This window comes from Palaemon carinicauda, chromosome 1, assembly GCF_036898095.1.
Source record: "Palaemon carinicauda isolate YSFRI2023 chromosome 1, ASM3689809v2, whole genome shotgun sequence".
Taxonomy (NCBI): domain Eukaryota; kingdom Metazoa; phylum Arthropoda; class Malacostraca; order Decapoda; family Palaemonidae; genus Palaemon; species Palaemon carinicauda.
In genome coordinates this window covers 134,627,085-134,640,904 of record NC_090725.1, presented here as the reverse complement: position 1 = coordinate 134,640,904, position 13,820 = coordinate 134,627,085, and the positions used below count along the sequence as shown (strand labels likewise).

Sequence of the window (13,820 nt, the reverse complement as noted above, 5' to 3'; positions counted from 1 at the left end):
ACCATGTGTGTTTAATGCGTTCGTTTGTTTATTATGATCGAAGATGGAGCGTAAACAAATGGAAGGTTTCCGTTTCAGGCGGCGTCATAAAGAAAAACATTATATAAATGGCATTCACTTCATTTATTTGGAAGTTCTTAGAAAAAAAATTAAGTAGAGCATTGGTAATAACAAAATCAACATATAATCAATATTGGTAAGATTGCTGTGGATGCAAAAACTAACCTATACACAGATGTGTAAATGCGTGTTTCTTCGTTATGATCAGAGATAAACGTAAACAAAACATTGGTTGTCGTTTTCTATTGTGCTTTTTGGCGTGTTTAGGAAACGCATGATATAAACTCGCCTTTATTTTGATAATTTTGGATTTTCAATCATACAACAAAAGCTAGTCTATAGAGTGATGGTTTTGCTATTCACCAGTTGTCTTAAACAATAGATATGACAAACATTAAAATTTGTCTGTATTTTGGGTCGTGTTATAACGGGAAATATACAGTGTTTACACCCATCCTGGTTGTAATTTTAACCATTTTTCAAGTTATTAGAACTTTAAAGTATATTAAATGTTTGATTTATTTACAAGAACAATTTGATATTATAAAGAAATACAGTACAGTACAAAGAAAGTAATGGAAAAGGGTAGTAAACACGTTTGAATAAGCCAGTTGCCGGTTGCCATGGCCAAATGTAATTATTTCTGTTAGTTGTGTGTTTCGAAATCTGCGATTTTCCATTTGTACGAGGTCATTCATCGACCAAATTCTCGCATAATTCGGGACCCTACTGTATATACATACATATATATATATATATATATATATATATATATATATATATATATATATATATATATATATATATATATATATATATATATACATACATATATATACATATATATACATACATATACATAGATATATATATATATATATATATATATATATATATATATATATATATATATATATATATATATATATATATATATATATATATATATATATGGATATACAGTATATACATATATATATATATATATATATATATATATATATATATATATATATGTATATACAGTATATACATATATATATATATATATATATATATATATATATATATATATATATATATATATCTATATATATATATATATCTATATATATATATATCTATATCTATATATATATATATATATATATATATATATATATACAGTGATACCTCTGGATACGAAAGTTTCTGCTTACGAAAAATTCAGGATGCGAAAAGTGATTCGAAGATTTTTATGCCCCAGGATACGGATAAAATTTCAGGATACGAAAACCTTACGAGATCCCAACTCTTCGCCGAGAGTAATTTTAAAAAGCGCGCGCCGCCTGACTTTGAACTTGGGTAGACTCACTTACAGCCTCCCGCTCACCCATTGGTTATCTCCCTACTCAGACGCTAGCTGACGCCATAAGATCCTGCTTTCCTATTGGTCGGCAACTATCCCAGCTTGCCTACGCACGGGCGTTCATCTCTCTCTCTCTCTTTTCGTTCCGACCGCGGTATCGTTAACAGACATTGTGTGCTTTCGCTTGTTTGACTTAGTGTTAATATACAGTACATTCGTACGCCACGTGTTATCGTTAATAAACATTCGTTACTGTGCACTGTACTGTATTAGTGTTTACTATACATAGACTGTATATAACATTACATAGTGTATTATATTATGTATTACTGTAGCCATGGGTCCCAAGAATGTTGCCGAAGGAAAGAAGAAGAAGACGATGCTCTCGATGGAGACGAAACTTGAAATCGTTAAAAAGTACGAGTCTGGCATGCGTTTAAGTGCGATCGCCAAGGAGTATGGCCGGAATCCGTCTACGATAGGCACCATCAAAGCAGCAACACCTTCTAAGGGCGTCACTATTTTCTCCAACAAGAGAACGCACGTGCATGACGAGATGGAGAGGCTGCTTCTTGTGTGGATCAAGGACAAATAGATCTCAGGAGACACCATCACTGAGACTACAATTTGCCAGAAGGCCTCCGCCATTTTCGGTGATCTCGTGCGTGCTCAGGCCGAAGAAGGAGCAGGAGAAGGAACATCCCAGCAGGAACCCCCAGAGTTCAAGGCTTCTCGTGGGTGGTTCGAGAAGTTCAAGAAAAGGACTGGCATCCATTCAGTGGTACGGCATGGGGAGGCAGCCAGCTCGGACACGAAGGCCGCCGAAGCCTTTGTTAAAACGTTCGACGAGTTGACTCTGCAGGAAGGCTACAGTTTGCAGCAAGTTTTCAATTGCGACGAAACTGGGCTTTTCTGGAAGAAAATCCCTCGTCGGACGTTCATCACGGCGGAGGAGAAGAGGCTACCCGGACATAAGCCTATGAAGGACAGGCTTACCCTTGCTTTTTGTGCAAACGCCAGTGGGGACTGCAAGATAAAGCCCCTGCTGGTGTACCATTCAGAAAATCCCCGAGCCTTCAAAGCCCACAAAGTCATTAAGGAGAACCTTCCCGTGATGTGGAAGGCGAATGCAAAAGCCTGGGTAACGAGGCAACCGTTCATTGATTGGGTGAATGTCTGCTTCGGTCCGACTGTCCGAAAATATTTGGAAGAAAAGCGCCTCCCTATGAAATGTCTGCTGGTGTTGGACAATGCTCCAGCTCACCCTTCTGGCCTCGAGGAATATCTTCTGGCCGAGTATTCCTTCATAAAGGTCCTGTATCTACCGCCTAACACCTCTCCTCCAGCCCATGGACCAGCAAGTTATTTCTAATTTTAAAAAATTGTACACGAAGCATCTCTTCAAGAGATGTTTCCAAGTTACAGAGAGTACAAACCTCACTCTGCGTGAATTTTGGAAAGATCACTTCAACATCGTGATATGCCTCAAACTCATCGATCTCGCTTGGCAGGAAGTTTCGAGGCGTACCCTAAACTCATCTTGGAGGAAGCTGTGGCCTGATGCTGTCTCTGCACGAGACTTCGAGGGGTTCGGGAAGCCTGGAGGAGAAGCCGAGATCGTTGACGATCCTGAACCAATTCAGCAGTCTGAGGTGGCTGACATCGTACATCTTGGTACGTCCATGGGGCTGGAAGTTAGCGCGGAAGATATCGATGAACTTATCGAGGAGCACCACGAGGAGTTGACGACGGACGACTTGAAGGAGTTGGAGACGATGCAAGTGAGTGATGTTCAAGAGCAGCTCTCTAGCGGTGATGAGGAGGATGTTGCACCTTTGAAAACGGCAGACATCAAGGAAATTCTTGCATGTTTCCATAAAATGGCAGACTACGTCGAAAAGGAACATCCAGAAAAAGTTTATACCAACCGTGCGCTTGAACACCGCAATGACGTTTGCCTAACGCATTTTATAAATGTGTTGAAAAGTAGGCAGAAACAAGCTTCAATGGAAAGTTTCTTATTAAAGAGGCCAGCGGTATTAGTAGGCCAAGACGAAGGTGAAAGTAAAGAAAAGAAACAGAAAAAAGAAAGTGATGAAGAAGTAGATGGTGAAAGTAAAGAAAAGAAACAGAAAAAAGAAAGTGATGAAGAAGTAGAAGAGATTTAGAAAATAAGAAAAACGTAAAGTTATAAAAAAGCAAAAAAAAAAATTTTAAGTTTTATGTTACCGTTAAGTGTTAAAGTAATTTTTTCTTTCATTTTATAGTTTTCCATACGTAATGTTAAGTGTTAATTATTTCTGCCATTTTTCTATTTCGTAAAGTTTAAGTGTTAATGTGTTAAGTGTGTAAATTACTGTACGTAGTCTGTCACTTGTTACGTTTTCTGCCTTATGCCATCCTCCTCTGCCGCGACTTCGCTATCGGACATCGTCTCAATCAAAAGGTAAGTTTCAACTTTTTTGTTACACTAATTAACTGTAACCTTTTTTTCAGAGTGTACAGGTATCAATCATTAATTTAGGTGTACGTACAGGTAAGAATACACCTTCACTGATCTAAATGCTTTACGTACATACAGTACCGTAACTTTTATACAGTAGTAAAGAAAACGGACCGTTTTCTGTGGGCTTGGGGGGGATAACTTGGCTATAACTACATTATTGAATAATCTCATAGTGGTTTCTGGAATGGATTAGGCTGTTTTTAACGGTTGTTTTAATTATTGAATGATAGAAATGGCTGCATTGCATGTTTATTACTACAGTTTAGCATGTTTATGAAAGAAAAGGTGACTTTTTATAAGGCTTGGAACGGATTAGGCTATTTACATGTAAAACGCGACTCTGGATACGAAAATATCAGGATACGAAAATATCAGGATACGAAAATATCAGGATACGAAACCGCATCCTGAACGGATTAATTTCGTATCCTGAGGCATCACTGTATATATATATATACACATATATATATATATACATATATATATATATATATATATATATATATATATATATACATATATATATACATACATATATATATATATATATATATATATATATATATATATATATATATATATATATATATATATATATATGTTACAGTCAATATCTAAATCCAGGCAATTTGTAAAGTGACTGAACTTTTCAGGCAATATGTGAATTGCCTGATTCACCCAGTCAATTTACAAATCAGCTAAAAATAGCAGACAATTTATAAAGTGACTAGAATTCTAATAGATTTTCTTGGCATATTGACTGAAATGAACCCCGGTATGGATATTCTGTCAGTTTACCTATTGAAACTTTGTATGCTGTTATCTGGGTAGTTTATTATTGTGTGTGTATGAAGGACTAGTACTTACACACAAAGTATGGCGTGTTCTGAGGAAGCATTTTTTTTTTTTTACCAGAAATAGATGTTGAAGTAAAACTCTGATTCTTTTAAAATTACTACTGCTTAAAATTTAATACTAGAGTCTGATAGAGGAACTCAAAGTAGCATCATCTGCAAAAAGATAAATTGAATCGGCAGTATTACATCCTCGGAAATTATGATGTTCTTTAGTGTGTTGACGTTAAAAAGACGAAATGATAAAAGTCAAGAACCTGTTATTTTGTGCAAATTGATGATAAGTTGGACACAAGAAAACGTATTCATATTACTATGGGACATGGTGGAAGACATAAAATAGTCATTGCTTTATTAAGATATGCAAATGTTACTCGAGATACTGTAGGACTGTTCAAATCTTTGTATTCAGTGTCAAAAGACACGGAAAAGATTTATGACCAATTTTGTAAAATCAGGTGGATCTTGTTGACATGCAGTCTTGTATGAAAGGTGAATATAAGTGGATAATGTTGTATCAAGATCACCTAAAAAAAGTCTTGCTTATTTATCCCTTAACTTCCAAAAGGGCCGCTGATGATGCATTCCAATAAATGGACATATTTTTAATGTTTGGGCCATCTCAAATTCTTGAAAGCAATAATGGCAGTAAATTTACAACATTTGACATTTCGGAACTTAAACTTCTTTGGCCAGTCTTGTTAATGTTTCATGGTAAACCAATGCATATTCAGTGTCCGGGATCAATTGAAGGCCTTAATTGTGATAAAAAACACAAGCTAATTTCATAGGTAATAATGAATGATTAAGTGAGTGGCCCATAAGACTCAAAAGTTTGTGGAGTTTCAAAAGAACATCTGTTACCACTCTTGATTCAAACAATACCTATACAAAGCAATCTTTGGTGTTGAGGCCAGAGTAGGTCTACGCTCAACTAAACTTTCAGAGGAAGTTTTGAAGACAATGGTTACTGAAGATGATTTACTTGGAACTTACACTTTTCTCTCTGACTCTAAATTGATTTAGTCTCATTTTGTTGTGACATTTTATTATTTCATCGTTTTATTATCACATTATATTGTCAAGTAGGTATTATTTTTCACATTTCATTGTCACGAAGATTTTAGAAATAAAATTTTCCTCAAGTATAATGTTTGTTTGCTTATATCTTTCCGATAGTAGTCAATATGCCAAGAAAATATATTATGATTTTAGTCACTTTATAAATTGCTTGCAATTTTTAGCTGATTTGTAAATTGACTGGGTGAACCAGGCTATTCACATATTCCCTGAAAAGTTCAGTCACTTTACAAACTATCTGGCTTTTGATGTTGACTCAAGTATTAAATTTTAAGCAGCAGTAATTTTAAAAGAATCAGAGTTTTACTTCAACATCTATTTCTGGTAAAAAAAAAAAAAATGCTTCCTCAGAACACGCCATACTTTGTGTGTAAGTACTAGTCCTTCATACACACACAATAATAAACTACCCAGACAACAGCATACAAAGTTTCAATAGGTAAACTGACAGAATATCCATACCGGGGTTCATTTCAGTCAACATGCCAAGAAAATCTATTAGAGTTCTAGTCACTTTATAAATTGTCTGCTATTTTTAGCTGATTTGTAAATTGACTGGGTGAATCAGGCAATTCACATATTGCCTGAAAAGTTCAGTCACTTTACAAATTGCCTGGATTTAGATATTGACTGTAACATATATATATATATATATATATATATATATATATATATATATATATATATATATATATATATATACACACACACACATATATATATATATATATACATATATATATATACATATATATATATATATATATATATATACATATATATATATATATATATATATATATATAAATAATATATATATATATATACACATACATATGTATATATATATATATATATATATATATATATATATATATATATATATATATATACATACATAGGCTAATTGTTTAGCAAAATTAATAGTTTCTGTTAAAAGGAAAAGAAGTAGTGCCACACAGCTGTTCTGCACATTGTGGCCAGTGTTTTCCCTTATGTTTTTTACGCATGTGCCAATGTCTGCGTGTGTATTGTTGTCTTTTGTATCTTACATGTTGAAAACTGCTTACAAATAAATTGCTCAAAGGTAATTCCAATTGTTCACCTTATTGGTGCAACATTATTTCATTTAAAAGAAATCATGAATTTTAAAATGATAATAGTGCTTCATTGAAGCATTTATGTACTTTAGTTTTAAATTTTGAGTGGATTTGAACCATCAACAATTAGTGACTTATTTACTCTACAGTATCAGCAAGTCTTCTTTGACACGAACAAGTGTTTAGTTGTAACTTATACATAGTGTAGTGAAGCTGTTAAAAGTGTACAATTAACTCTCAAAAGTATTATGAACTACGATACCATAATGGAAACCATGTGACAATAATGTAGTGCAGTACAGTAGGTTAACCAGTGTGTTAGTCAACTGTATCGAGGCAGTGGTCTTTGTTTTGGTGAATTGTAGTTGACCCTCTCTAGGGGACCAAGTACAGTATTCGCAAATTCTCTCTGCCCTATTCTCTCACTCTGAGAGTTGTAGGAGCTGAGCTCCTTAGTTTAGTGCCAGGGTGCATGGCCAAACTTGGACACTGCTTGGGCATGACCCCAGGTTCAAGCCCTTTTCCATTTTCTGAAGGGTAGAGTGGTACGGAGATGAAGAGGCTTTTATGCCCCGTGAGAGCTCTGCGGTGCATATCTGAAGAAGACTTGACACCTGAGCCCAGTGTTGGCAACAGTACCTTAGCATGGACAGAACCAAGAAAGAGGTGTCTAGAACACAATCCCTTTCAGACTTCAAGAGTATCCGTAATGCATACACCTCAACTGCTGAGAGTCTAGTTACAGATAGGACTCGCCAAGTCAATGGTTATCCCCAGCTTTGCCTTCGAGAAGATTCTTGTAGTTTTACTGGGTGTTGAAGGTAGGGTATATATGCACCAGACCACATTCATGACTTTTATTCTATAGGAGGATTTACAAGTCCCTTGACATCTTTGCGATTGGTCTTACGCTCAAGTTGTAGTGTAACAAGCCCAGATTCCATATGGGATGGTATGCATCTTATCTATCTTTTATGTAGATGTAAGTCTGGAATTGAGGTAGAATGATTGGCTCTTTAAATCCATTCTTTTTGCCCCTCTCTTAGGGATGAAGTGTTACTTGCTGGATCTGACTTGGTGCTGGTAAACTACACTTCTGAGCTCCCTATTTAGAACCTATAGAAGTTATTCTCCATCCTCCCTAGATGAGAGGGAGGATGATAGCATATACACCAACCCCTGCGTCACCATATGCCACGTATATTATTCCGGACTGCTATCCCCTGTGGGGGAAGGGAGCCCTCCTTTGAGCATGTATTCTTATTTTTGGACAAGCCTATTCTTGCCAATGATACATAGATAGGAGGATGCTAGAGTCATCTTCTTCACTCGTGTATGGGACCAGGTATATTGACATTTCCAGGGAAGAAAAAATAACCTACTAGTTCCATTCTAAGGGGAATTTTTACCCGCCAAGCAGTGAGTCTCCTTACCTAAAGGATGATCGTTTGTATTTCACATAGGAACAAACCCTGTCATTATATTTTTACTAGCTATACAAACCTGAGTCCCTTAGGATATACTTCCCACCTCAACCACCCTTCTCAGTCCTGAGCCAAAAGGTAATTAGTGAAGTGATTTTGACAGGTAGGGGAATAGGGCTCCTCACCCTCACTTCCACCTGTCGCTTAACTGCTCGTTAAAACATTTCAACAACCATCCAGCCAACACTAAAAACATATTCCTCTACCCAAAGGACTCTGGTTTGTATACAGGAAAAATACAAATTACTTAAATAATTTGTAATACTGCATTGTTCATGTATAATTCTCACCTCAGTCACACTGAGATTTATGCAAACTATGAATGGATCCTAAAATGACATGCTCCCTACAGTATGCAATTCATGGAACACTGTATACATTGATTGAGTTTTTTTGTAATGTTTCTTTAGCTCTCACCTACATTGCTTTCTGTTTGGTTCTTATGTTTTCATTGCTCTAATCCCATTTGGTATTGGTAGTAAAACTGCTCTGATGTTTAACTGAATTAATAGTGATTACTTTGAGCTAACATTACCATGTGTTTACAGTAAAATAGATTGACCAAATATGAGGATGAATAAACCGAAGATAAAACATTGATATCAAAAGTGAAGTCATTTTCTTTTCTTTTAGATGGCATAGATAGTGGGGACAGTCTCAAGTATTTCATTTGCTATTTTACCATCTTAGATATGTTAGCAATTTTATGCAAGTGTTATTGCACGGAAACTTAGGCCAGAACTTAGTATAGTGCACAGTACAGTACAATATTCTGATAATTTTGATATATTCAATACTGTGTTTTTGAATATGTATAAATGATTTCATATCCCTTTTTAAAAACTTTCCGTATTATGCTAATATTGTTTTATATACTCAATTAGCAATGGAATTTATTGAATTTCAGAACTATGGACCAAAGTGTAACTTCAAGAAGCGAAGAGTGAGAGTAGAAAACTTCAGTGGATATCCAGCCTTCACAAAGTTTATCCAAGATCGTTTTTCATCAGTTGATATTCTAAAGAGATTTCAGACTGTTGAGCAGTGTTCCTTAGATTACTCTGTGGAAAGAGGGGCATCGATTGATCCACACATTGATGACTGCTGGATTTGGGGAGAAAGAATACCAACTTTAAGCATGCTTAGTGATTCTGTGTTAACTCTGAGGAAATTTGTTGGAGCTGAAAAAAAGTATAACCTCATGGAAAGAAAGCATTATCCTTCTGTTATGACTGTACAAGGAACTGTCAAAGAGGACTCTGAAATTATAGAGAGTTTCAAAGGAGATTTTCAAAATGTTGATGCAGAAATTGCCTCAAACAATGGTATTCAAGAGAGTCCCCTGAATAGTCAAATGATTATAAGATTGCCAATGCCTCGATATTCTCTTCTTATTCTATTTGGGCCAGCAAGATATGAATGGGAGCATGGAATATTGCGACAAGATATTATAGATAGACGTGTTTGTATTACATATAGAGAGCTTACTCCTACCTACCTTCCTTTTGGACCACAGTCTGAGATAGGTAGACAGATATTAGAGGCAAGTAAACAGTTTTGGGACCATCGTAAGTTTTATAATCTTGATATCTCAGATGGTATGTGATATGAAAAGGAATTATTTTTGAACATTAACAGGAATTTGTAAAATTTTAATTGTTAGTATATTTTCTGAAAAAAAAAATAAAAAAATAGAATGATTCCCGGAAGCAGTAGGTGAGAATTGGCCAGACTGTCAAGAAGAAAGCTTGTTACTACCTTTTCTTAAAAATTTATGGAAATTTGCATTCCTTTAATGATTGCTAAATCTTGCAAAAATCCTTATGAAACAGAAATAGCATCACTAGCCTCACCTTCCAGACCAACCTTTAAGGTAAGAACTCATGTTTATCATGGTATTAATTATCCGCATTCCCAAACATTCTGTTTGTTATTATTTTTATTAAGATTATTATTACTAGCAAGCTACAACTCCTAGTTGAAAAAGCATGATGTTATAAGCTCAAAGGCTCATACAGGGAAAAACAGCTCAGTGAGGAAAGGAAACAAGGAAATAAACAAACTACAAGAGAAGTAATAACAATAAAAATGTATAAATATTTTATGATCATTAACAATATTAAATTATATCTATCATGTATAAACTATAAAATTTTTTATAAAAACAAGAGGAATAGAAACATGATAGAATAGTGTGACCGAGTGTACCCTCAAGCAAGAGAACTCTAATCCATGACAGTGGAAGAGCCGTAACCAGAGAGAGGGATCCAATGAATACTGTATGGCCAGTCAAAGGATCCAATAACTCTCTAGCGGTAGTATCTCAATGGGTAGCTGTGCCCCTGCCAACCTCCTTTGGATGTAATGTACAGCACTAACTTTTTTCAGCAATAAGTCAGCTGTGATTAAACAGTTCAGTCATTTATTGGCTTCACCAAAGATATATATTCACCCCTATCGCCATTTATTTATTTTGTGGGCAAATTTACACAAAAACTTCAGTAACAGTTTTGACCAAACTTGATAGTCCTATTGAGTATGACCGAAGGATGAATCTGTAACATTTTGGATAAAGTATATCAAGGTACAAGTATGCAGAAGTACTTTGAAAATAATTGCAATATTAAGTAAATAGCAAATATTTTTTTGGTTAATTTTATGTTTGTGAACATTACGCAGAAACTAAAGAACCAATTTCAACGAAACCTGGTGGACATGTGGGGTATAACATAAGGACAGGTCCATTACATTTTGAAGAAAATACATTGATGTACAAGTACATAATTGTGTTAAGAGCAAAATAAGACTGCTTAGTGAGGCTATGGCATTCTCTCTACTGAATGCCCCTCTAGTTCATGATTTGTATCCATCTCCCAACAAATTGTTTTTCTTAAGGTTAACTATTTCTATCAATTGTTATAATTCTTTCAAAATATTTTCTCATTTTAATTGCAATAAGCATATCTTAATAAAATGTTAGTAGTACTGTATAAGTTTTCTAGATTTTGTCCAGTCATATCAGGTTTTTACAGGTGCTGCATAAAATTGTCAGGATTGATAAAACTCAGAGATGATTTTTTTTTGTTTTAATGCCTGGAAAGCTGTATAAGAAGAAATTGTGGGTAAAGTGAGAGGATCACCACATTATGATGGAACTTGAGGCACCGTCCTTGGAGGAGAGACCATAATCAAATTTCTGTGAACTTCATATGCTGGATGGTAAAAATGGTACTGTATGTATTGGGATGGGAAAGGTAAGAAAATATAGTAGCAGCCTGGATAACTATCAGTGGATAAAGGTATCTCATAAGTAAACAGTAAATATCTTTGATGTGTGTACAGTAATGGCTTATGGTTGTCCAGCAGTAGAAATAGGGGTACGTAGCCTACTCACAAATTGGAGGAAGCTTTTGAAGAAGTAGGTTTACAAATATTTGTATTCTGATGTATGGGTAGTGTATTGAAAGATCATAATTGAAGTTGCCAAGTGAACCAGAGGCTGAAAAATTGACAGACAACAGACTGAAATTCATTTTGTCAGGTGGCGAGCAGCTGTTAGAAAAATCATAGATATTGAAGTAGTAATAGAATAGAAATCATTGAGGAGCCCATAAAAGAAAAGGAGAATTGGCCAAAAAATTACCTGGACCATGAGGGAGTTCAGACAGAAAGCACACTAAACGAGATAATGGGGCCTTTTTACGGTTAACTGGAAATTAATTAAATAGTTTATATCTTCTCTCTAATCCATGATACATTAGCTAGTAGTAGGTTGGCCAGGGCACCAGCCACCCATTGAGATACTATCACTAGTGTGTTATGGGGTCTTTTGACTGGCCAGACAGTAGTACATTGGATCATTCACTCTGGTTAAGGTTCATTTTCCCTTTGCATACACACACACACACAACCGAATAGTCTGGCCTATTCTTTACATATTCTCCTCTGTCTTCATACACCTTATAACACTGAGATTACCAAACAATTTCTTCTTACTGCACTGTAATTGTTCAGTGGCCACTTTCCTCTTTGTAAGGGTAGATGAGACTCTTTAGCTATGGTAAGCAGCTCTTCTAGGAGAAGGACACTCCGAAATCAAACCATTGTTCTCTAATCTTGGGTAGTGCCATAGCCTCTGTATCATGGTCTTCCACTGTTTTATGTTAGAGTTCTCTTGCTTGAGGGTACAATCGGGCACACTATTCCATCTTATTTCTCTTTCTCTTGTTTTGTTGAAGTTTTTATAGTTTATATAGGAGATATTAATTTAAATCTTGTTGTTCTTATAATATTTTCTTTTTCTTTGTTTCCTTTCCTCACTGAGCTATTTTCCCTGTTGGAGCCCCTGGCTTATAGCATCCTGCTTTTCCATCTAGGGTTGTAGCTTAGCAAGTAATAATAATAATAATAGCATTGAAAGAGAGTATTTGACTGGTCAGGGTTTGGATGCTAGTTTATTTACTCAGAAATCTGAAATGGTCACTCCTTGCAAGCATAAATGTCTCGGGAAATATTTACGTAAAAAAGGTACAGTACACAAATAGAATCCCCTGGTAAACACTTGGAAAGTATTTTATTTATAGGAACAAAACTGTTTGAAACATCAGAATTCAAAGTTTACAATATTAGATATAGGTTTATGTTTTATTAAAGTAACGCAGTTCTTGAAATAAATGAAAATATCTTCGATGTCATCTTGTGTTTGTTGTAAGACTGTTTTCGTGCCATCTGCAGGAGGTCGTGTTTTTGGTGACCCGAATATTGCTATGAGACACTGGGTAACAATTCTTAAACTATAATGACCAGTGCTTAGATCAGCTAAAAGTTTTTCTTATTCCTTTTTGTCATCAGCAAAAACATAATGATGACTAAATATCCAAAAATTGGAAATTTTTCATTGCAAAATTCAATAATCTTCAATAAGTGTATTCTTTTGGTATTGTTATGTCACTGAGGTTTAAGATACTGTTTCAACCACTATTGCATTGTCAATATTATGATGTATTCTTACAGATTAAAGACATTACATTTAATGGTTCAATTTTACCTGTTCAAAACAGTATAGTGGTAGTGTTATGATGATTGTAAAATATAAGTTATGAAGATAAGTGATATAGTACATATTGCTAGGAAGTCCCTTGTCTAATGTGCAAGAACACCCACTTTGATTTTGGTTTGTAAATTATTTGCCATCAAATGTGTACGATAATGTTTAATCTTAGAACAGAGCTTCAACTGCCTCCTCATCAGTTATCATTCAGTTTTATTCCATAAGGCTCCATCCACACCGACGAGCTTTGCTCGACAAACTTTAAGAGGACGTCAGAAGCGTAGAAGCAGGGAGCAAAGTTCTTTATAGTTTTTTTGTAAGATTACCGAAGTAACGAG

General features: G+C 35.0%; 1 protein-coding gene across 4 annotated transcripts in view; it reads left to right on the top strand.

Moving 5' to 3' along the window:
* The window catches only part of LOC137651780 (alpha-ketoglutarate-dependent dioxygenase alkB homolog 4), a 118,401-nt gene extending 107,419 nt beyond the window's left edge, over positions 1–10,982 (top strand). For all 4 annotated transcript variants that reach the window (XM_068385000.1, XM_068385015.1, XM_068385008.1 and 1 more), the window contains exon 5: positions 9,337–10,982. In XM_068385000.1, coding sequence (XP_068241101.1) covers positions 9,337–10,038 — 702 coding nt within the window. In that variant the 3' untranslated portion in view covers positions 10,039–10,982. The remainder of the gene's footprint in view (positions 1–9,336) is intronic.
* The last annotated feature ends 2,838 nt before the right edge of the window (positions 10,983–13,820 follow it).